At 41.5% G+C, this 21954-nt stretch overlaps 1 protein-coding gene across 1 annotated transcript in view; it reads right to left on the reverse strand.

Annotated features, from left to right (window-relative positions):
• Positions 1-21954, reverse strand: part of NYAP2 (neuronal tyrosine-phosphorylated phosphoinositide-3-kinase adaptor 2) — a 169062-nt gene that overhangs the window by 58490 nt on the left and 88618 nt on the right. The window contains exon 3 of the mRNA XM_065672667.1: positions 16058-16356. Coding sequence (XP_065528739.1) covers positions 16058-16356 — 299 coding nt within the window. The remainder of the gene's footprint in view (positions 1-16057; positions 16357-21954) is intronic.

Raw genomic sequence — 21954 nt, forward strand, 5'->3', positions numbered from 1 at the left:
AGTGCATTTGTGCACTAGTGCTTATATTGGGTTGGATTTCATTATCTCTGTGGATGAAGTTTGCAAATTCCTACTGAAACTGAATTTAAAAAGGCACAGTCCTCTGAACTGTGCAAAAGATCATCACTCGGGAGACCTGAGTTTAATTCATCTCTTTGTTACAGGCCACAGGGCCTCACCTGTCATTTCACCCCTTAATGCCACTTTTCACCATCTACCTTTTGTCATTTTAGGCTCTAATGTATTTTCTGCAAGGCTTTATTTTAATTTATTTGTTTCTATCAATCCGTACACAGTGGTTCCCATCCCTGGAAAGCAACAGTAGAAAAAGCAGATTTAAATGTATCTTTTGGATACATGCAATGTTGAACGTGCATCGCTTCTCCCCTAAGGAATTTTTTTGAAGGGAAATGTTCCTACTCTGTGAACAGCCACAAAATACACAGACGCACACAAAGATACATCTTGGCAAATGACTACAGAAATATCACCACTATGTTGAAGTAACATCAGAGAACTCTGATGTTACATCTCTGTCACAGAAAAAAAATGGGTTCCAAAATAGCATTATCCTCACAGACACAAGTCCCTTCTCTGCAAGTTACCTCTTCCTTTTCTGAAAGATGCTAGTAGAAAAAAAAACAGAGGGAAAGAACATGGAAGGTATAAAAGAACCATCTGATTCATTCAAAGAGCTTTGCAAGCAATAGGTGGTTTCAGCACAATGATTTCATGCAGTACATATTTCTTCCCCCTCCTGGATTTATTAGGTTTTATTGGAAATTATTTAGACATTTAAAGAGGACAAAACTATACTGAAAATGAAAGGACTAAAAGACAGTGTCATACAATAATACTGCTGTGTTACTTGGATGTCTCAAGGCTATGATTAAGGAGACTTCTTCAAAAGTATTCAGGTCCCTTTATTTTGGCTTACAACTTCTTTCAGCTTTTAAAATGACTGATTTCTGATTTAATTCAAAGTGGTGGAAACCTAGTGGTTTCAGTAGTGATATTCCAGATTTAAACACCAGCATAACAGAGAGCAGAACTGGGCCCTGCAGTTCAGTTCTGTGTAGGGCTGTGTATATAGGCCACAACACCGAATTCTCAGCCACAACACCATGGCTCCTTACACGATGCATATGCCAAGGAAGCCATACCTGCCTGGGACTCACAAAAGCCAGCTTACTGCACTGACTGCCCTGCTGCCAGAGGCCCACTCCAGTATGGCAAGAGATGCGGGTCCTTTTACCTGCATTAGCAGGATGAGGGCAGACCCAGAGATTCCAGGGCATTTCAAACACTTTGAAGTATCAGCATGCTGGAGAGAGTCCCTCCCCACACTTCCACACTCCAGAGCAGACTGACTTCCAGCTTTTCTCTTCCACAGCCCTCCACTTCCCTGTGCATCCACCTGACACACTGAGCTCTGCTTATTATCCTTTCCCGCAGTGAAAAGGTCTCCAGAAGCTTCCAGAAAATTACAAAGTGACTGAGTGTCCTTCCAAATGCCCAGCTTCATGCTTTCATGTAGCTTAAATTTCGCATCCTAGTTCTTTTGAAGAATGAGTAATTGATGTCCCTGATTTTTCCAGATAAAATTGAATAGGCAAGAAAAAGACTGTTTGAGAAATAATTACAAATTATTTGCAATCAAGCCTTTCTGTACTATTCACTGAAGCTAAAAGTTATTGTCAATTGGCAATTGGCAGAGCCCTGGAAAGGCAGAAAAAGCAAGATTTTGGATAAGTAACAAAAGAAAAATCAATTTGAATCATCCTCCTTTTACTGGAAAACTGATGAACTGGGTGCAAATGGAGGCAAACAAAAAAACCTCGCAGTAACTTCTTTTAGGTTTCAATGGTTTCTGAGTATCCATTTTGAAAAACATCTTTGAACTAATATTCCTATATGCAAGGGGCCAGGCTCTATGGTATTACATGGGTGTAAGTCACAGCAGTTCCAGTGGAGGGAGGCTCTGAGGAGGAAGAAGTGGGAGGATGACAGGGGAAGTGGGAATCTGAGTAAAGGATCCTCACACTGCCCACTCATGCAACCAGTATTGCTGAAGTACTGGTTTGTTCTGTTTCAGATGGCCTGCAGTCTGCATACGTACAACAGATTTTGCAGCCAGTGCAATAGCAGCAATAAAAAATTCTGTAACTGTAGCTAATCTGAAGGAATTCTAGAAATAGAAAGGCAATTGGCACAGGAATTTATCAACTGCAAGCATCATTAGATGAATTACATGAAGAGTGTGCAAATCAAACTACTGAATCATGATTGTAAAGAAATTAACTTGCAAAGCGTATGTGCTTGTTTGTTGGTGGCTCTAGTGGAGAACCTATACAGAATCGAAGCACGGAAGAGTTAAACATGGGCACAACAGAGTACAGAAAAACAGCCACAGATCAGCACCGTGAGTAAAGCCCTTCAGTTTGAAAGCAACATTTATGGCATCTTGTTTCTCACCCTGGAGATGAAACCTGACCAGATTTCACTGTTTTACTGTAAATTAACTGTTACTGCTCTATTCTTTCAGCTGCCCATGAACTGACTGCATTTCACACTGAGAACGATGGACAACATCAGCCCCCGCCACCCCCCATCTTGGCTGTGATACAGCTACTATAGCTCAGTTCTCCTATAGCTGTCATCCTGTGCTATCTGACCCCTCTCTGTGGCTACCCAAACATCATGCAGAAGATGGTGAGGCTCTGCATTTTGTCTGACAGTTTCTACAGGCTGTGCCACATGACGACCGCAAGTGCAGCAGCATTTTTGTTGACCTGCAGAAAGAAAAGACCTCTTTTCTGCTCAGAAAGAGATGCTTCTAGGCATGTGTGAAGAGCTAAGTCCCACTGACACACACCTTAGACATCTAGGCCATATGAGCTTGGTATGTAGTGGACACCACTGTGGTACCAACAAGCCTTTGAGGGCTGAGCCGCTTACTCATATATTATCTGCTGCCCAAAGGACACTGACGACCTCTGTAGTATGCTTTGGCAATACTCACATAAACAAAGGCATACTCCAGTTTGAATGCAATTCCTGTCTTCGCAGGAGCAACATTACAACTGATTACTAGCTATCATGGCTGAGGGAGATGATGAGGGAAATAATTAGCTGGATTTCCATAAACTTCCTGCAGAAGGTATGGTAAAGAGACTTCCTGACCCAGTGCTCACAGAGACAGTGAATGAAACTGATCTCTGCAAGAGTTCCTGACTCTGGGTGATTTCTAAGTCCAGTATCTGCACCCAGATTGTGGAGTCTGAAATGATTTACAGGGAAAATGGAAACAAAGGAAATAAAGGTAGACAAAGAGCAAATGCTTAACAAAACCGTAACTTTAGCTCACCTACTTCACTTGTCTAGAAAAATAGTCCGTATTTGCTCACTTGATTTAATTGTTGCTTTGGTTCATGAATATCTTGTCCAAAACACTAGGAATGACTATATGCAAAGACTTGAATAATTTGTCCAAAGATATGAGACTCTTCATTTTTCAGCTCCAGAGTAACGCCTATCATCTACTTACAAAAAGTAGGTCAAATCCATTCTTTGCTTACATAAATAGCTATTTGTTTGCCAAGCTTCTAAAATAATTGCAGCCCATTAAATCACGCTGGCAGACCTACTGAGGTGGTATTGTGCAGAATACTGACTGTCTGGTGACTCCAACATGGAATGTAGTGTCCAAGTATCCCACAAGCACAGCAGCCCCACAAATGCTGCTGCACTTCCTCAGCATCTCCCACTAGTGACAAGGAACCAACTCACTAACATCCTCTCCCCCAGAAGTTCTGTGGGCTTTGTGTAATTCTTTTCCTTGAGGCTGTATAAAAAGCCTCTTGCTGCATCTGAATGACACATGGTCCTTCCACCATGGAGCTCACATTTCAAAACAAAGCACAAGCTTGATGGAAGGGGTCAAATGAGTCACCACAGTAGGAGCATCGAGAAAGCAAATGAGCTCAATGAACAAGAGTTCATCTAAAGGGGCAGTCTTGCCTCTACAGTAAGGACACAAGGTGACCCTGGCAGAAGCAGCTCCTGATGGTTATCACTGAGCTTCTTTTCAGTGATTATGATGACAGCAAAAGTAGACAGCATTGTCAGAGCAGCTCGCACACAGGCAGCAGTGCCGGGAGATGTAACAGCTCTGTGGTCAGAGGCTGAGCTTTACCAAAACACTCAGTGCAACTGGCTGTAAGAAGAGAGCCTCACGGCTAGTCATTTTACTACCATCTCTATAGGGGTGACTCCTCCCTATAACTCAACTCTAAATAAAATGTTGACAAAATTTCAGACAAGCCACACTTCATCAGCGGCCTCCCACTCAGAGCTTCTCTGTGCGCCTAGCATCTATCATTGCATCTTGCATTTGTTTGCAGAGTGGTCTAGTGAAACTAGTAGAGACTGTAATGGTGTTGATCTACAAGGGTCCTGCAGCTATGCCTAATCAGCATGAATTCACCTGGCACAGCTGCAGTGTACAGTACCACTTTGAAAGTGCTGTACGTAGGTCCAGAAAAGCTTCAGGAGGGCCCTCTCCTGTTTCAAATTCCAGGCTTAACCTCGTTGCGCCACCTGAGAGATGAGATGGAGAATGAAAAGACAAAGATAGGGCACAGAAATGAACACAGACATTGCTGCCAGAAGCTGTTCCTACCTCACCCATGACTGCAGAACCTGTTCAGTTCAACTTATAGGTAGAACTAGTGGGAACAACAAAGAGAACTAATCAAAAATTAGCACACTGTAAAAAAGGGAAAAAGAAGACCAGGAAGCAGAAGACAGAAGATGGAGCAATGACAAGATGTGGAGCTCTCTAGCAAAAATGTTTGGAAAGCTGAGGTAAATGAAAGGCAATTAAAGCAAAAACAGTATCACAGGCTAAAAGATCTTAGCAAATATCTAACAGAAGAAGCAGGCATCAAACACCTGAGTATGAGCGGAGAAAGAGGCAAGACCACCATTTGCTTCCAAAAGCTCTTTACATGCATGAACTTTGTTATTATTTCTCCCTGTGTCTCTCCCACTGTGTTTGCAGTGAGCACACACACAGCACTCCTCTTCCCCCTATTCTCCTTCCCATCTACTTATAATTTGGACCCATCCAACCTTACAGCACAGCCCCTAAACCAGCCTTAATGGTTCAGCTAAGTGCAGAATGGAATGGCATGGGTGTAGGGACAAGCCAGTGCTGGTTTTGCCACTGAAAAGACAGTGATTGCTGAAAATGTTATCCCAGTTAGCTTTGTCAGATAACGTATCTTATCAATTCCTTGGCCAAGCAACTTTTCACTGCAAGAAATGTTCCTTTTTATCCTGTCTTGCAGCTGTTGAAGTTTCCCATAATGACTGAACTAGCATCTACTCCTACTGTCACTAGGGCATATGGATGCACTCATGCTTTGACCAGTTGCACAACCATACGAAACCAGAAGCTATTGCTATAACCCAGTGTTTATAGCTTGCTTCATTCTGCTGTTTCTCAGAAGCAAAGCTCTTTGCAGGAATTCATAATACTGAGGCATAGCCTCTGGCAGAGGACAGCACAGAACAGACTAAGCTCTGATGGGTGGTTGTTACCTACCACCTCCTGGGACAGTCTGTGCTGTAAACCGATGGCATTCAGCATTTCGTAGAGCCGGACCATAACCATAGTCTAGATTCTGCCACCCTTATTTGTGTACTGCAGCATTAGTGATACCAACAGGAGGCTGAGAAAAGAAAACTGACCAGTTCCTATGTTAAGAAGCTGTTCGATGTCCTCGTTTTTACAGTGACTGCCCTGAGTTCACAAATGAAACACTGCCAGATGTGTGGAATTTCACATTAAGCAAGGACAGTCTTTCATGTATTCTCTTCTCTGCTCAAAAGCCTCTTTCTATAGCACTGTTCACGAAAGTGCTCACATGTGTCCCATCAGCCCAAGTTTTCACTGTGAGCAGAAATACTCTGATCACAAGTTGGCTGCAAACTGCGTCACAAAACAAAGCCTTTGTCACTATCTCTATTTTACAGATGAGGAATCTGGGACTCCAAGAACCAGGTGAAATACTCAAGGCCATTCAAGCCAGTGGCAGAGCTGTGAAGAGCCTTGTTCCTCCATTTACACCACACAAGTCTCCTCCATTTGGCATAACATTTACTGACATGCAAGCACGTGTTTGCATATAGTCGCTACAGATATTTATCCACGACAGCTGTAAAAATTATCTCATCCTTAACAGAAAATACCAAATAATTCAGAACCACAGAAAACCTGGAGCTTCCATGCTTTTGTTTGCAAAATCTCACGCGTAAGAAACAAGCTAGACATATTATCAAGGTTTTTAACCCACAGCAGTGGTAAAACTTCAAATTCGTGCTTGGTGCACATTCGTATGTTTGCTTTCTTCGGGTTTGTTGCATTTGTTTGTTTGATCAAAGGGCTACTTACTGTCTCATTCAGCAAAGTGCAAGTAGTAACAGACTTCCATTGTCATAAGCAGAAACACACCCCCATTAAAACTTTTCCCAGTTGAGGAGACATTTTGGCACCACCACATTGATCCTAAGGCAAGATTTCTAGCTACCCACTGGTATTCTACCAAAAGAAAACGGGAGACAGCTCCCCTTGCAGTCATGCATGGAGAGGAAAATGCCAGGAATCTTCTTCATTCCAGGAAGTGCCGCCAACCCAAAGGTTATACTGTTCCCTCTGTGCTCAGAGAGGGCTGTACTTGTGCTACCACTTTTTTTTACTACTAAGCATAAGAGAAGCTAGAGTTATTCAACTTTTACGTACAAGCTGGTTGTGAACTTGAAGGCAGAGTATTCATTTTTATCTTGGAGAAATGATGGAACCGCTGGCAAATATTATACCACTGCACTGGGAATGGATAGTAAGCTATGCCTCTTGATGATGTCAAGTACACCAAGCTTCAGCTTTTTACTTCCCACTGCAAAGCCTCCCACTGAACCAGCAGTCAGCTGCAAACCAGTCTGGACTATGGGGGATGTGCTTCTTGTTTGACATGCCAGCAGTTCAAAGTTATGGCCGCTAAAATTAGCACAAAAAATTGCATGTGCTTGGTTTTTCTTTTCCCTTGTGCATCTATGAAGAGCCCGGGCTGGTACACCGTGACCTCCAGGCAAGCTGACGGTGTTGCAAAAAGGAAGTTGTGCTCTGTTGAGCTGTCACTGCTGCGCACGTTATCCTAACACAGCACTGTTTGAACACGTACGGATTGGAAAGCGTGAAGTGCCAAACACAATTGCAGCATGTCAGGCATATGTTGCTTGATGTCATCCAGCATTAAGCCAAGTGGAAGAGATGCAAGCAGCAAACCAGTGCACCAACTAAGACCACTATATTCAAACAGTCATCAGAAAGAAACTACCAATGAAACAGAGGATAGCCATGACAGCATCTCAGCTGGAGCTAGACTTAAATCTCTTCGGACATGATTCTGCTAAGCACCATGCGTTCCCAGTAAAGCCAATGTGAGTGCAGGGTGATTCCCCTCCCACCCTCCCAGTATCAATGCTTGGCAGGAAATGCTTTCAGAGCTCAGTTGTGCTTCCCTCCATAAGGATTTGGCTCATTTGGCTGTTTAAGTGAGAACGAAATTAGGACATCAGTTAAAAATAAGGTAAGATAAAGAGGTGGAAATCCAATGTATTTGTTGTAGAATTAAAAGTGCAGCTGTTTTGTGGGTTTTTTTTTTCTTTAATTCCAAATTAGTTTTGCCAGACATCTCTATTATCATATACTAGCTCTGAGAATAAACAGCGACTTTAGGATTCCTGTCTGATCCCTCAAGGCCTTGCTCATTTGTCTGCAATGTCTTCAACAGACAATGACAAAGACAGTATGGAAAATAGAAGTGTAGTACAAGTGTTCTAAAACTGATATTTTTTCAGTTTCATGGGCATTTCTTTTACTTAACAGGTTCTGAAGGGCTGTCAAAATGAGGCAAGTGAATTACCCAGATTTCTCCTCCCCTCTTCTCCTGGCCCTGATTTCAGAGCCATTCAGCAATGCAAAGTAATGCAAGAATCTAGTGTTTCATAGTATTTCAGCTCACAGGTGGAAATGCTGAGAAGGCCGCGTATTATGGTTCCCTGAGGTATAAACAAAATAAAAAATGAAATAGTCACAAATACGATGACTTACAGACTTTTTCTCGCAGTATTCCAGGCTTAACATAGAGTGATTTGATGATAATGGGTGGATTTATTAACACTATAACCTTCCAGTTACAAAGGGGTTGTCTACTGAGGCTGCAAATTAACCATGCAGTGGACAAAAGCACTCACATGATAGCTTTCTTCAGAAACTCACTTTTCATTGTGGTCATTCTGGTAAAGATTATGGATTCAGGCACCTCAAGAGCACAGCTGAAGTACTTCCAGGGCTGGGTTGGTTATAAAAACATCCTCGTGATTTTCATACAATGTGAAACCTTTGCTAATACCCTGTCCTAGATCCCAGTTGACTGCATGAGTAAGTGGCTCGCCTTTCCTTGCCTTGTTGGTGTTTCCAGAGATTACAGTGACTCTGCACAGTCAGCAGACCTCAGGGTGGCAACAGCCTGGGGAATGACTCCCATTCAGCATGTCTGCATTATACCCAACACTGTTCTGACCTCCTAGGTGGTTTGCTAATTCCAGGGCAGAATGGTGTGAATTCACAAGCACAGTCTGGGCCTGCAGTTGGAACCATGCTTGTAAATTCTCCTGAGCCCTAGAACACCAAGGTACCCAGTGCAGAAAAGCCCACACACTCGGCAGGAATCAAGCGTTTAGCAGGGTTTACTAGCCTTAGTTTAGGGTGGGCAGCCTCCTCCTGGACTGGATGTATTTGCAGTCAATCTGGTAAATTGGCACAACACTCCCTGAACTCACATTATTGAGGCTTTTCCATTATCAAGAACATCCCAGCTTCCACCACTTTGCGAGCAGAGAGATATCTGTACTGCAGGGGGGCTGCACATTTAATTTTGTGCTGGTTTAGATAGGTGCAGCATCTCTAAGCAAATGAGCAACATTGTAATGTGAAAAGAGAGATGAGGAATATATAAAGCAAAATTGTTAAATTAAAAAGAAAGAAACAAAAAGACACTAAGTACACAGGATAAACTAGCACAACATAGCTAAAGTACCAACTGCCAAGTCTTGGGCACAACACAATTCCCAGGTGGGTAACTAGATCTTCATGTCTTTTACCACTGCATGGTCTATTTTCTGTTCAGTGCTTGCAGCTTCCATTAACGTTAATGAGTATGCATATGTGCCTTGAGGGTAAGAACATACTCCCTGTGTGACTTCAAAACTTGTTTATAAATCCCTCCAAAAATCACACTGTGCTCATTGCTCTGCACAGAAAGCTATTGTAACATCTATAAGAACTGCTCCTTTCATTCATTCCTTCCCCCTTGTCCTGCCTTATCTGAGGGACCAGAAAACAGACCTGAAAAGATGAAGGAGGTGGTATGCACAGGAAAGCAACCAGCTCTGGGAGCTGCAATCTGAAAATTGACTTGCTGCAGGGAGGGGCAAACTGAAATCTCAGCAAAAGCAAAGAAAACAAAACCCCCAAACACTGAAAAACTACTCCCCCTTCCCTCCAAAAAGCAAAGCCTTTGAAAAATCTCTAAGCTATTAAATGCTGGAGAATAGATTTAAATCTTTGTCGTGTCCTTCCTGCTAGAGTGCGGGTCAGTGGAAATAAGCTGCTTCAGCAACCAAATGGGCCAAACACAGAGAGAGCCATTGCTGGGCACAGTCCCACAGCGAAGTCAGGCCAGCACTGCCCTCCAGTCTTTTAACCACTTTGGCAGCAAGGAGGCTGCTGAGATGCAGGGCTGAACAAAAGGAAGTGCTAGGTGTCTAGTAGAGACTGCAGTGCTCTAGTGCTGCTGAAGCACCATATATATCCATCTCTGTGACACCTGGCCACACAGGGCTGTCCTTTGAAGAGTAGTTAAGAGCCAATTCCACCTCACTCTACTGACAACAGGGTATTGTGTTTTCTGATGCTGGCTTTGACTTTTCCCTCCATCATTGCCAGCTGCCTTCTACCAGTGTGCAGTTTCAAGTTAAGCCCTCTCAAGCCTTGCAGTCTGCAAGAGTTACATTACAGTGTACAAAAAATAATGGATAAATCAGATTAAGGTATATAAATGAAAACAGACACTGCTTTATGTATTGCTGAATACCAGCCTGCATTATACCTACATAGATAACGTGAACACTAGCTGCAGCTTTTCATGGGTCAAAATGTTGTGCTTAAAATACAGAGCAGACTGCAGGAAAGAGGAAAAATGAGCTAAAAACCATACAGAGCACAATATCCAAGCACTCAGGCCTCTTTTACTCCCCCCTCACAGGGGACATTCTGTTCTGCCACGCTGCCTGCCCTTCTCTGTCCTTAGACCCATACCCTGGCACTGCAACAGCATCACAGGCCACAGTGATGACTGACCCTCACGAAGAGGAAGCATGTTCCAAGAGCATCTGCCTAAGTCTCATGCTTGCTCTGCAGGCCTCTGACTAAACCTACTGAAAGATGCTTCTTACCAGACCTTCCTGCCCCACTCCCATGCCACAGCTCCTGCCTAGCAGTAGGGTTGTGCAGGAGCATCCATGTCTCAGAGACATTCCTAAAATACTGCATTCTGCTACATCACCACTGGGTTGTCACGCCTGGCAGGAGGCCAAGCAGATGGCCCAGAAGCAGCAGCATCTAAAACTGCCCATAGCTATACCCACCATAGCTCATCTTTCAGTTGCTTTACACTTCTAAGGTCTGAATAGGGCTCATCAGTGATATTTCTTCCTTTAGCAGGCATGGATGAAAAGATGAGGGAATTAGATCTGGCTACAAGGAAGGACACGACATAGTTACTTCAGAGGACACTATTTTAACATTCAGGTTAAATACACTATTCAGTAAGGCAGGAAATAAAAGGAAACCAGCATCATGCAAAAACAGCAAGTTGTGTTCAATGCCAGTATCGAAGTTCAAGTTTACAATGCAGACTCTCCAGTTAGGTGACAGAAAAATAGATTTATGAGACCAGCTGGACTACAACCCCAGTTACACCTACTGTAATTGCTCTTCTCCAGAGGAATATTTTCCTTACAAGTTTCCCACCTTTAGAGACTGCTAAGCAAGAGAGAAAGGCTTCCACTGCATGGGCTTAGAAAGAGACAAGAAGGGTAGCTTCTTCCACACATGGCACTTGGAAGAAAAGCACTGAACAAACTGAGTGGGTTTCAAGAGCTGGGGATCTCTGTGAGCATTTTCATGTCTTAGACCTAAACTTTCTGTGAGCTCTGGCAGGAGCAGAACAACCCTGTGCAACATCTCGAAAATGGTACTTCGAGTCGTAATTTGCATTTGTATGCACATATTTGCATATACCTGCATGCACACAAAACTTGCATTTTCATTATTTATATGTATTATATGCTTGTATAATGTAGTCATCACCCATTTTACTAAGTAGAATTTTAACAAAAAGTTAGCTTTCACAACGCAATTCACTGATACCTCTTCATTTATGATCGCACGGCAGCAGATCTGTAAACCTTTCTGGTGGATAAACAGGGTTCATATAAAACCCGCTGCTTGAGGCTGGTTACATTCACCAGTTACACTGTTTTATTAATGCTTTTTGGTTTTTGTAAGATTGGGCACTGAAAGCACATAGATAAAACTCCTGCATTTCCTCAATAAAAGCCCTTTTGGGATCAAGATTAGACAGGCCTTCCATGCTGAAATGTTATTTAAAATGACCCTTTCAGTTCACTTCTCACTTCCAATGTGTGATATATGGGGCACAGCTCCATTTGGTTGCTGTTCCTATCAGAGTCTGAAAACTCTGCAGAAAAGACAACCCACATTTTTAAAAACAACTTTCTAGAAATCTGTCACTGGGGAGAAATGCACTGGGGGGAAGGTGTTCAGTGGGTGCATATGAGAGGTAGCCAGAAGAGTCAAAAGGAATACTGAAGCATAAGAAGGGACATGAAAGTGTGAAAACACAGCAATAAAATTAAACTCAAGTTAAGGAGAGCTCCTCCAGGCTGTAGAGTGCTCTTTCAGGCAAAGCCAAGGTAGACTGGGGTGGAATACACTAACAGAAGTGTTACCACACTGCTGCACAACGTGACAGGGTTAATGCATGTCATCATGACTTGAAAGAAGATTCTCACACTCCCACACATTTGGAAGCAAGTGGACTTATAGGGAAAGTGTACAGGACCACTGTGGCTGCTACTGATGCTATTTGTGCTTCGGGAGGAAAAGGTCTTTCAAGCTCATGACCAAATTTCTTTCGCCACTTACTTCAGTAAAGTCAGGCTCGCATTCAAAGCATATTCTAATGTTAACGGTGAGATGTCTATGATGGTGTTAATGTCTATGATGAGATGGATTCAATATTTGGACTTCACCATGAATGAAAAAGAATGAAAGTTACCATCAGTAATTGGTTTTGTTTGTATAAACTGGATAGTTATCAAAAAGCAAAAAGGAAACATGTTTAATGAAAATGAGTGGTGAGGCTGTCCCTGGTTGCCTAGGAAATGTAGCAAATTCCTTTTCAAAGTAGCCACAGGGTCAGACAATAGAAATCATAGTCTGAATTACTCTGCATTGCCATAAAAAATATGATCTGGGAACAGTTCTGTGACAACTCCTTTGTAAAGATTCCACAATAGTTGGTGGAGAAACAATAGGGGTTTTTATCATTGTTTTCCATAGCTACTGGAAAAAGCTGTAGCCATTCAGCTTAAAAATACCACAAATACATACAAATGTATGAGATGCAAGCATATACAAATATTTGGGTACAATATCAACAATAACAACCAAGTTAAGCCTCTGTGTTCTTGGACTTGACATTCCAAAGACCTTCCTAGGAGAACACGAGTATTGTATCCTACAGACTATTTTACCTGAAACTGGCAAGATACAGGTTTACAACCTCTTGAATTCAAAGACTGCTACTAGAATGAGAACTACTAGACATGGGAAAACTTCAGCACTTGCACAGATAAAATATAAGATTTGCAGAATCGGACCTTCACAGGTTTCTTCGAGCTACACACAATTTCAGATACTTTATTTGCTGGGATTAACTGTAAAGCAACAGTAATAATTTCCTATTCTGGGACAAAGCTGGTTTAATATTTGTATCAGATAAATACTGCAGATAATTGACTTTCATCTGGTTCTGCTCATCTTTAGATGCCCTCATCAATGTATGACCACAGGTTTTATACAAACTTTCCTATGCTAGCCAGATGATGACTGAAAACTCTTTCATCACAAAAAACTTGTTACCTCAGAGGGCACAGGCAATAACAAAGCCTTTCCTGGTGACAGGAAAGCGTTTTAGTTTGTTCATCCAAACACCACCTTGAATATACCTCAGACTTTAAAATGTGACTGCTTAGTTAACCCCCCTACAATCTGATCTTACCTTCTATGTATCAGACTCTGGTGAAACTCCTGTAAGTCTGGCATATAAAAAACCAGACACATACAAACAGGGCAGGCATTCTGAACACATGAAAATAACAGTTAATGGGTTATGTAACTTCAAAATCTCCAGGAACTTCTTCATGATAGCTTAAAAGTACCCATTGCAGTACTACATGTAAACCTGCAGAATGATTATAATACATGGCATATATTAAGTACCATAGAGATTCTCAATATTCCATGAAGGCATTTAGTCACACTCAAAGGCAACACTTAGGTACTACATTTTATGCTAGTGATGGAGTATTAACCGTTAACCAGCTCTTTCCAGAGATCGTGCTATGAATATTCAGACCTTGATTACAGTAACAAAGATGAGGTGCTCTGCAATACTTAGTATTATGTTGTAGTAATGCCATTGTCATAGAGATTATACAAAGTGAACCTGCTACAGCACCATGCATGCCACTCGTAACCATCTTGCGATGCAATAGATCAAGCTCAACCTGTACAGAGTGGAAGCAGGCAAACAGAAAGCAGGCCTTGGAAACAGAAAGGTCAATCAATTACAGATTTTGGAATCTGTCAGAAGGGACATGACTACATACTATGTCCTTAGTGTCAAATTTCAGATGGCAGGAGAAGATGAGGGAAAGGAAGCAAAATCTTCACAATCTTCCATAATAATAGTGCTGAAGTTCCAGTTTCATAAGGACCATGGCTCTACCTAACTACATGACTACTTAAGGAGTCTGCCATAATTTCTGCGAGATCTGTGGAATACTTGAATGTATTTCAATTATCGCTATCATTATTATTATTGCTACTTTAAGGCTTTCAAAGACTCTTGCTCCTCAGTAAATGAGGAAAAGGGCTAGGGGGATGGATATAAAACAGACCTCATTCCTAATTATCCTACAGATAATGTGAAGGTCGGCTATACCAAACAGCAAAATATACTCTGCGACTCAATGCACACTTGCAGGAATATTCATTAAACAAGTCAGAAAATGTTAGAGCCTATTTTACTGCCCTGTCTGCAAGACAAACTTCATTTAGCCTTTGTAATTCTGGTTGTGCAGACTCAGGAAGAAAGAGTGCTAATATATTAAAGAATTATAAAACCATTTTGAAATATAATATTTGTCAAAAGAACTTTTGAGAAATTTAAAAGCTCCTATTTCAGAGCAGAGCACATCAGACCAAGAAGTTTGTGCCATGTAATTCCCCTTCTATATTAAATGAAGGACTTGAAACTTTCTGATACGAAATTTTAAATCTGTCTGTGGCACAAATCTGAATGGCTGCTGTGGAGCCATTGGTCCAGTAAAATTGTGGTAAGCTGCTTTTATTAAGGGCAGTTACTCACTTCTTGGATTTGTCATGTGAGTCTGTTCAGTGGAGTTGATGTAATGGTCATGGTGGAGGACAAACTATGGAAGTAATGGTAAATGTCATATGCAAAATAACCACCACCAACAGCATAAATATATCTACAGTTTGTTCAGTGTTTGTGCTCAACCTTGCAGTCATAGACATATGTGCCATCACTTGAATTACGCATTGCTTTGCATCTTTGTTATCACCGATGACTTTTTAAAATCAGATTTGCTTAACAGGGGTTGTAACATGAATGCAGCTAACAAGCATTTCTGGCCACAAGAAGAAGCAAAAGGGACACACACTAAGAGCACAACATAATGCATAGGATGTCAAAACTGATATGTAACACAGCAGTACGAAAGACCAGCACTGATCAAAACCATTTGTCCATAAGGGTTCCTTCTTACAGTTCACACTGTGAATCACAGTCATCCTGATCTCTCCTAGCAGGGAGTACAGCTGGTCCTACTGCTGCACAAAATGGACTTCCAGCATGGAAGAAAGGAAGAAGAAGATCCCTACAGTGTTAGCTCTTCTTTAGTAGTTCAGAGTAAGGAAGTTGTATCCTTAATCAACACATTTGTTTATTTTCTTCTGAATGTTGCACTGGCTGCAATGGAACTAGGAGGAATGAGAATGTAACTGGGCTGCAATGTAACTGTGAAGAGAAAATGTAGACCTACATGCAAACAGAAGCTTAGGCAATACGTTATATCACCTCAGGTACAATTTTTACTGTCGGATAACTCCTTGCTGTAGAGTTTCAGGGCTATGCAGCTTTCAGTATTTTATCATTTCTGTCCTTCACTTCTTTGTTGAGGAGGAGCCTGTCCAGGACTGTGGTTTGCACAGTGCTAGTGATATGGTGAGTGGTCCTTAGCTGGTGTGCAGGTAACATTGCTACCTGATAGCAATCTCTTTTGCCTTTCATTTTGAATAAATTCAACTCATTTGCCAGTATATAACCAGGAAATATAAGTGGTACAGTTCTGTGAGAAATGTCAATGGTTGGCAATTACCCATGGGTCCAAAATGTAGAGCACAGTGATCTGGGATATCTGTGCTGGAATTGTTACACAGAGGGAAACTACAGTTAATCCTTAAATACAAGATTATCAACCGGATAATCTTAACACTGTGTCACCATAAACCATTTTTCCAAAGAATTACAGCATTTACCTTCAGTCCTGTCCGGTAGTTTCCCACTTTTACTTGTTGTTCCAGTGTTGACTGTTTCAGATGAGGTGCTCAGTTTGGTGTTGGGGTCTCGCTTAGGTTTTGGAGGTGGTTGCTTACGAGAGCTGCTACTTTCATCATCAGTTCCTCCAACAGAATGAAGAGACTGGGATCTCACTGTAAAGCCACTGGAGCAAGGATGTGGCAGTCTGTCCTGAGGAGCAGGCATTGTCATAAATCCCATGCGGAAATGTTTTCCCACGTAGCTTCCTTCATTTCCTCTTGCTACTTCTCCACCTATGCTGTAAGAGAAAATACACACATAAGTAAATGATCCACCTCTGCCTGAACTGTACCTGGAACCACAGTCTCAGTTCTGCTTCTGAGGAGCAGATTGTACTTTTGAATTTGGAAACCAGCAATGCTCTTTTCTTTTCTTGAAAGAAGATGACTACTAGAATAAAGCACTCTATTTCTCAACGTTGGTTGCCAAGAATTGAAATGTACATATACTGCTATGCACTCACTCAGAGTTTTACAAGAAAAAAATGAGAAAAGCTTTTGTTCAGGTTTCATAGCATTATGACTAGAAATTGTCTACAGAAAAAAATTCAAACATCAGAAGTCAGAACTCAGTTTTCAGGAAGACAAGAGACCTCAAGTAGGGCAAAGAATAATACTGCTTTAGAAATGCAACATCGTGTATTGATCCACACTCCCTTGCACTCATCTTTAACTACAGACATTCATGCACTTTGGAAACAAGGCTCTTGGGGCTCAGTCAATCATTTCCCTTCAGATTAAAGAATGATAAGAGAAAGAAATGCTCAAAAAATTATCTGTATATAGGAAACTGAGTATTTTCATCTCATCAAATCCACTTGAAGCTGCAACATGAGCAGCATGAGACTAGTAAGATGTAAGTATAGGAGATGCAAAGGCAATGGGCTGTGGGACACCAGGAAGAAAATAACCTCCAAACATTCAGTAACATAAAGAAGGAAAGCTCAGCTGAAAAAAGTGCTATCATACCAAGTACTATTTGGTACCATGGAAGGCAGGACTGAGAATAAGGTATTATCCCTGCTATAGTCATGCATGCTTATCAGTTCTGAATCACAGCTTTTACTGATGTTTTTACTGCAAACCCACAGCACAGTTTAACTAATGAAATTCACTGACTACACAAAAAAACTAGGAAACACACACAGGTCAACACAGGCCTGTTTGCATGGAGGTTTGAAACGGTATGTGCACTGCGAGCATGTAGAAATGTCAGTATGAGAACTGCAAAGTCCTGGAAAGCCCTAATTACCTCCTGTTTCTCCTTCACATAGACTGAAGCTCTAAGTAGGGTCAGTCTGCTCATCTGTAAGTTTCCTATTCAGTGTTGCCTTGGGCTTGTGCAGTTTATTTGCTTCTGGAACACATTTCCTTCTTTAAAAGACAAGAACATTTCTCAGTGGCTCATGTGAAAATTATGGTCACTTCATTCCCTGATACTGTCCCCTGTCTTCACTGTAGGTAATACACAAGCTGTATCTAATTGTCCTAAAAGCACCAGACTGGCACCATGCAAAGCACAACTGCATAATAAAGCAGAATCTTTTTTGCCTTACTACTGTCCTTGCATTTTTATTTATTTTCCATGAGTGGAGAGATCCACTTTCCAAATCAGTAACAAGTGAACAGGTCTAACTGAATATGTGCCACTCTCCACCTGCACATGTACACACCACATACCTGCACACACACACTCCACACACATGCACATACTGATCCATGTTCCTAAGCACATACTGATCCATGTTCATAACCAAGTTATTACTGAATCCTAATTGGCATCAATTCCGGAGGGATTTGCAGACATAAGGATCAAAAGGTAGAACTCATTATTTTGAAGATTAATAAAAAACCTGTAGCTAATTTAAATGATTAACTATGTCTCCACTAATCTTGCATAAATTGCTCTGAAAATAATATAATCCTCTGATGCTGGACTACAAAAAGGGCCTGTCACATTATTTAGATTACTATCCAAACATGCTGAAGAACGCAGGTGGGGAGTCTGCTTCCTTCCTTAAGTCCATTGGGCAAATCACATTTAGCAAGCAGAATTTCAGTTTGCCATGTCTCTGACATTAAAGTTCTCATCAAGTTATACTATTTAATTAGTGCATTTACTTCACTACTGCATGAAGGTGTTGAAACCACACACTGTAAGGCAGATTCCATTATGGATGGACTTGCACAAAATCCACTGAGATGATAGGTTTCACCCTTTTCCTAAGAATACACAGAACTGCATTTATATGAAGCGTGTTTTTTTGCCAAACCGCTGCATCCTGTACTCCGGGAATAAGAGCTTTCAAAATATAAATTCAGTGTCTAAACACATATCTCATTAAACAACTCAACCGTGTCCTTTTTCCTCCCCTTCCCATATTTTTTTCATTCTGTACTGAATTCCTTTCAACATCACAGATGAAAACCTATCTCACCTGCTTCCTATGCATCCTCCAGAACAAACAGCCTATAGCCAGGTCAAAGAGAGGTTGCAGGTACACATGGGAACAGAACTGCTTCGTGCTGAAGTAGATCTGGTCTTGCTTTTCTATATTCTCTGCTCAGCTACTAGCCAATCAGCAGGGCACCATTTCCTTCTTTTCAGCCATGTGTAAAAGACAGTCCATTTCTCTTTGAGTGTAGAAGCCAACCTTCAGCTGATGGTTAGGCACTGTAAACCCCAAGGTGAAGAAGCCTAACCTCTAATTCTTGGTCTTGGGCCAAGGTCATCAGTCAGGGTCACAAAAAAGCGTATGTTTGGGACTTATGCTGTTAGTGATTCCTGAGTGTTGGGCAGCGGGTGTTTCCCACCAGAGCTTGACTAGCAAGTGCAAGCATAACATCAGGTGGAGTGCCAAGTTCACATCTCGGTAACAGTGACTGAAATCCACCGTGGCACACAGAGAAAGGAGTCATTCCAGACTCATACCCAGAGAACAAATACAAAAGCTGGATGGCAGATTTCAAACATGGCATCCCCTACCCTCAGGCAGCAGCATGCCAATGCTCCATTGAGACCTGTGGAACACAACTTTGCAATGCACGGTACTGCTGATGTTACACCATGAAACTAGACAGAAATGATTTGTTTATATACTCTTCCTGCTTGCAACTACAGGAGTTGGATGGGGCCTGTATATGTCCCACTACAGCACAACAGGCAGAGAAAGATTTACGCGCACCTTGCTGCATAAATGACTCCAGAAGCAGCGAGGGAAAATAATTGTGTAGCTCTCACTCCATTATTTCTGACAGGAAAGAGCCTGTGCTCCTCATTGTACTGATAATGAGTTCTATCTCATTTCAAAACTGTATTATGTGAGTTGCTGCAAGTATTACACAGTTTATTAATATATATGGAAATTCAGATTTGGATTATTCCTCTGGGAAGTTTCAATTTGAACTTGGCCAGGTTCAACTGCTTCTCTGACAAAGAATTATGTACAGCGTTCAAATAACCGTTAAAAAGGCAAGTCATTTGTCTGCAACAAGAGACATGAATTATATAGTAACAAAATTAATCATACAATCACTTGCGTTACACACTTACAGCAAACCCAACTTTGTGCTGAAAATGCACTTTGGCATTTGCTTAGGTCTAGTGACTGATGCTGCAGTGGATGGAAGAAAGGGCAGTGCAGTGAGGTTAGCTCCAGACACCCTTTAGAAGAGTGTTCTGAAGCAGCTCTTCTTTCAAGAACAAGTTATGGGACTTCTCCAAAACCTACTTAACAAGTCCGATGGAGACCTCCAAGTGCTGCCAGATTACATTATCCCTCCTCGGGTCCACTGTTCTCATCCCTCTCCCCCCTCCACACAGTACTGGAACTGAATCATTATAGCAAACACCAAAGCAGTTGGATCTGCCCCAAAACAGTAATAACAGATTTCAGCTTTCATTTCTAAAATAGGTAGAAGAGCTCCAAATGATGGACCTGACAAGTCTTGTTATACCTCCTATACAGGTATTACCTGTCAGCTGAGATTTCTGAGGTCAGAATTCAGCTAACTAAACCATTCCAACCTTGCTGTCCCATACTGTGGAATAAGACTGCCTGCAAATAAGCTGTGATCATCGTGGTCCTGGACACATTACAGCTCAGTTTATTGTGCTCTGCCTGCTCTTGTTCTAGCAAGCAGATACTGGAGCACTGACCAAACTAAAGCATGGAATAACTGAAATGTTTATGTGTTTGAAGAACTACAAAGAGCAATGTCTTGTGTGTTATTCATTTTATTACTCATCACAAGAAAGGAAGTTATAGGAGAGGACAGAAAATACTGTAAATGGACAAAGCACACGGGCCAGGTCATTTTCACCTTGCTTTGCCGTGACTCATAATGTTCCTTTTGACTAGGAATGTATTTTCAAGTTGTCAAGTTAGAAAACTAAGAACAAGAAGTTCTCATCACACTGCTGAAGAACACATGGCAAAGAAAAAGTATCTAGAGGCTGCCTGCGTCAATCAGTGTGGTCTTTTTAGTTTGCACTGTTACTACTTTGCACAGCAAGTAACAGTTTTAATTTTCTGTGAGGTTTCATTCCTTGGACCAGGGAGAAATTAAAGTAATTCCTAGAAAAAAAAAAAAAATCATCATAGTTGTGTGAAAACTTTTGTTTTACTTGGTGTTACTGCTTTAACTACAAACAATGTGGAATATTAAATCCCTCACTGTAGTTCTAAGGAGTAGGAGAATTCTTAGGAATATCTAAGCTCCATAAAGTCAGAACACCCTAGAGCTACGTTTTCTTCCCAGCTATCTATCCACCCTTGGTTCTTGGTATTCATCCGGAAATTCTCTTATCAGTTCAGACTTAAAACGGATTAGTTTCGTGCCTCAGGCACCAAGAACCACTTGTGAGCTCTCCTCATCTTTGTATAGCTTCTATTTTTCTTCCAGTGTTCCTTTACATGAGATTTTTTGACTTTTTATCCACAAGTTCAAAAGGGGAACTACACCTGATTATAAGACTTGATCTCCTAAAGCAGGAGAAAAGGGGATTTACTCTGCTGGTGACAAATGTACTCTCAGGGGTGACACTCCAGACAACCAAGAGAAGCCATTTCAATAGCAGATGCTCACTCTCCTTGTGAGGAAGACTCAGTCACAGATACTGGTTTGTTAGCTGGCAAAAACTGAGCAGAGAGTCTCTGCAAGCTCCTCTGCAGAACAGGGGAGAACTGAGTTACAAGGCAAACAATGCACACAGATGGCCAGGCCTCTTCCCTCTGAGGAGCTGCAAGCCCATGCAGTGCTACCCTACCATGACATGCATTTAATCCATCAGAGAAGCTGTCTGAGTCAGAGACTGAAGTCACAAAAAATTAACTGCAATGCTGTAGCAAGATTTTTATAAGCCCATCATAAAAATGACTAATCATCCGCAAAAATACAAAAGGAATAAAAATACTTCACTCAGGAATTGTCTATGAGCTGGCTTGATTGAGCGAAGAGCAGTGCATCCCTTGGTGCATCTACCTTTTTTGGGTTACAAGAATAGCTACTGTTATTTTAACCACTTCCTTACTCATACATCAATGAACACCCCACTCTTCCCCTCATATCAAATGTTCTGAGTATAAAGGGCTGAAATGGCTTTGAAATGTCTATTCCCCATCAGAATAAATTATACACACATATACTAAGGATGACACATTTTACTTTGTATTTGAGAAGCACTTTCAAGATTAGCATAAATTATATTTGTAAATTAGAGGTTGGATGCCAAAAAACAGAAGATACACTATTTTTATCCCCCTAAACATGATTTCAGCAGACCATGAAATGTAATACTGAAGAAAGAAGGGCAGGATCACAATCGTGGATTCAGA

Source organism: Lathamus discolor, chromosome 3, assembly GCF_037157495.1.
Source record: "Lathamus discolor isolate bLatDis1 chromosome 3, bLatDis1.hap1, whole genome shotgun sequence".
In the NCBI taxonomy this organism is placed as follows: Eukaryota; Metazoa; Chordata; class Aves; order Psittaciformes; family Psittacidae; genus Lathamus; species Lathamus discolor.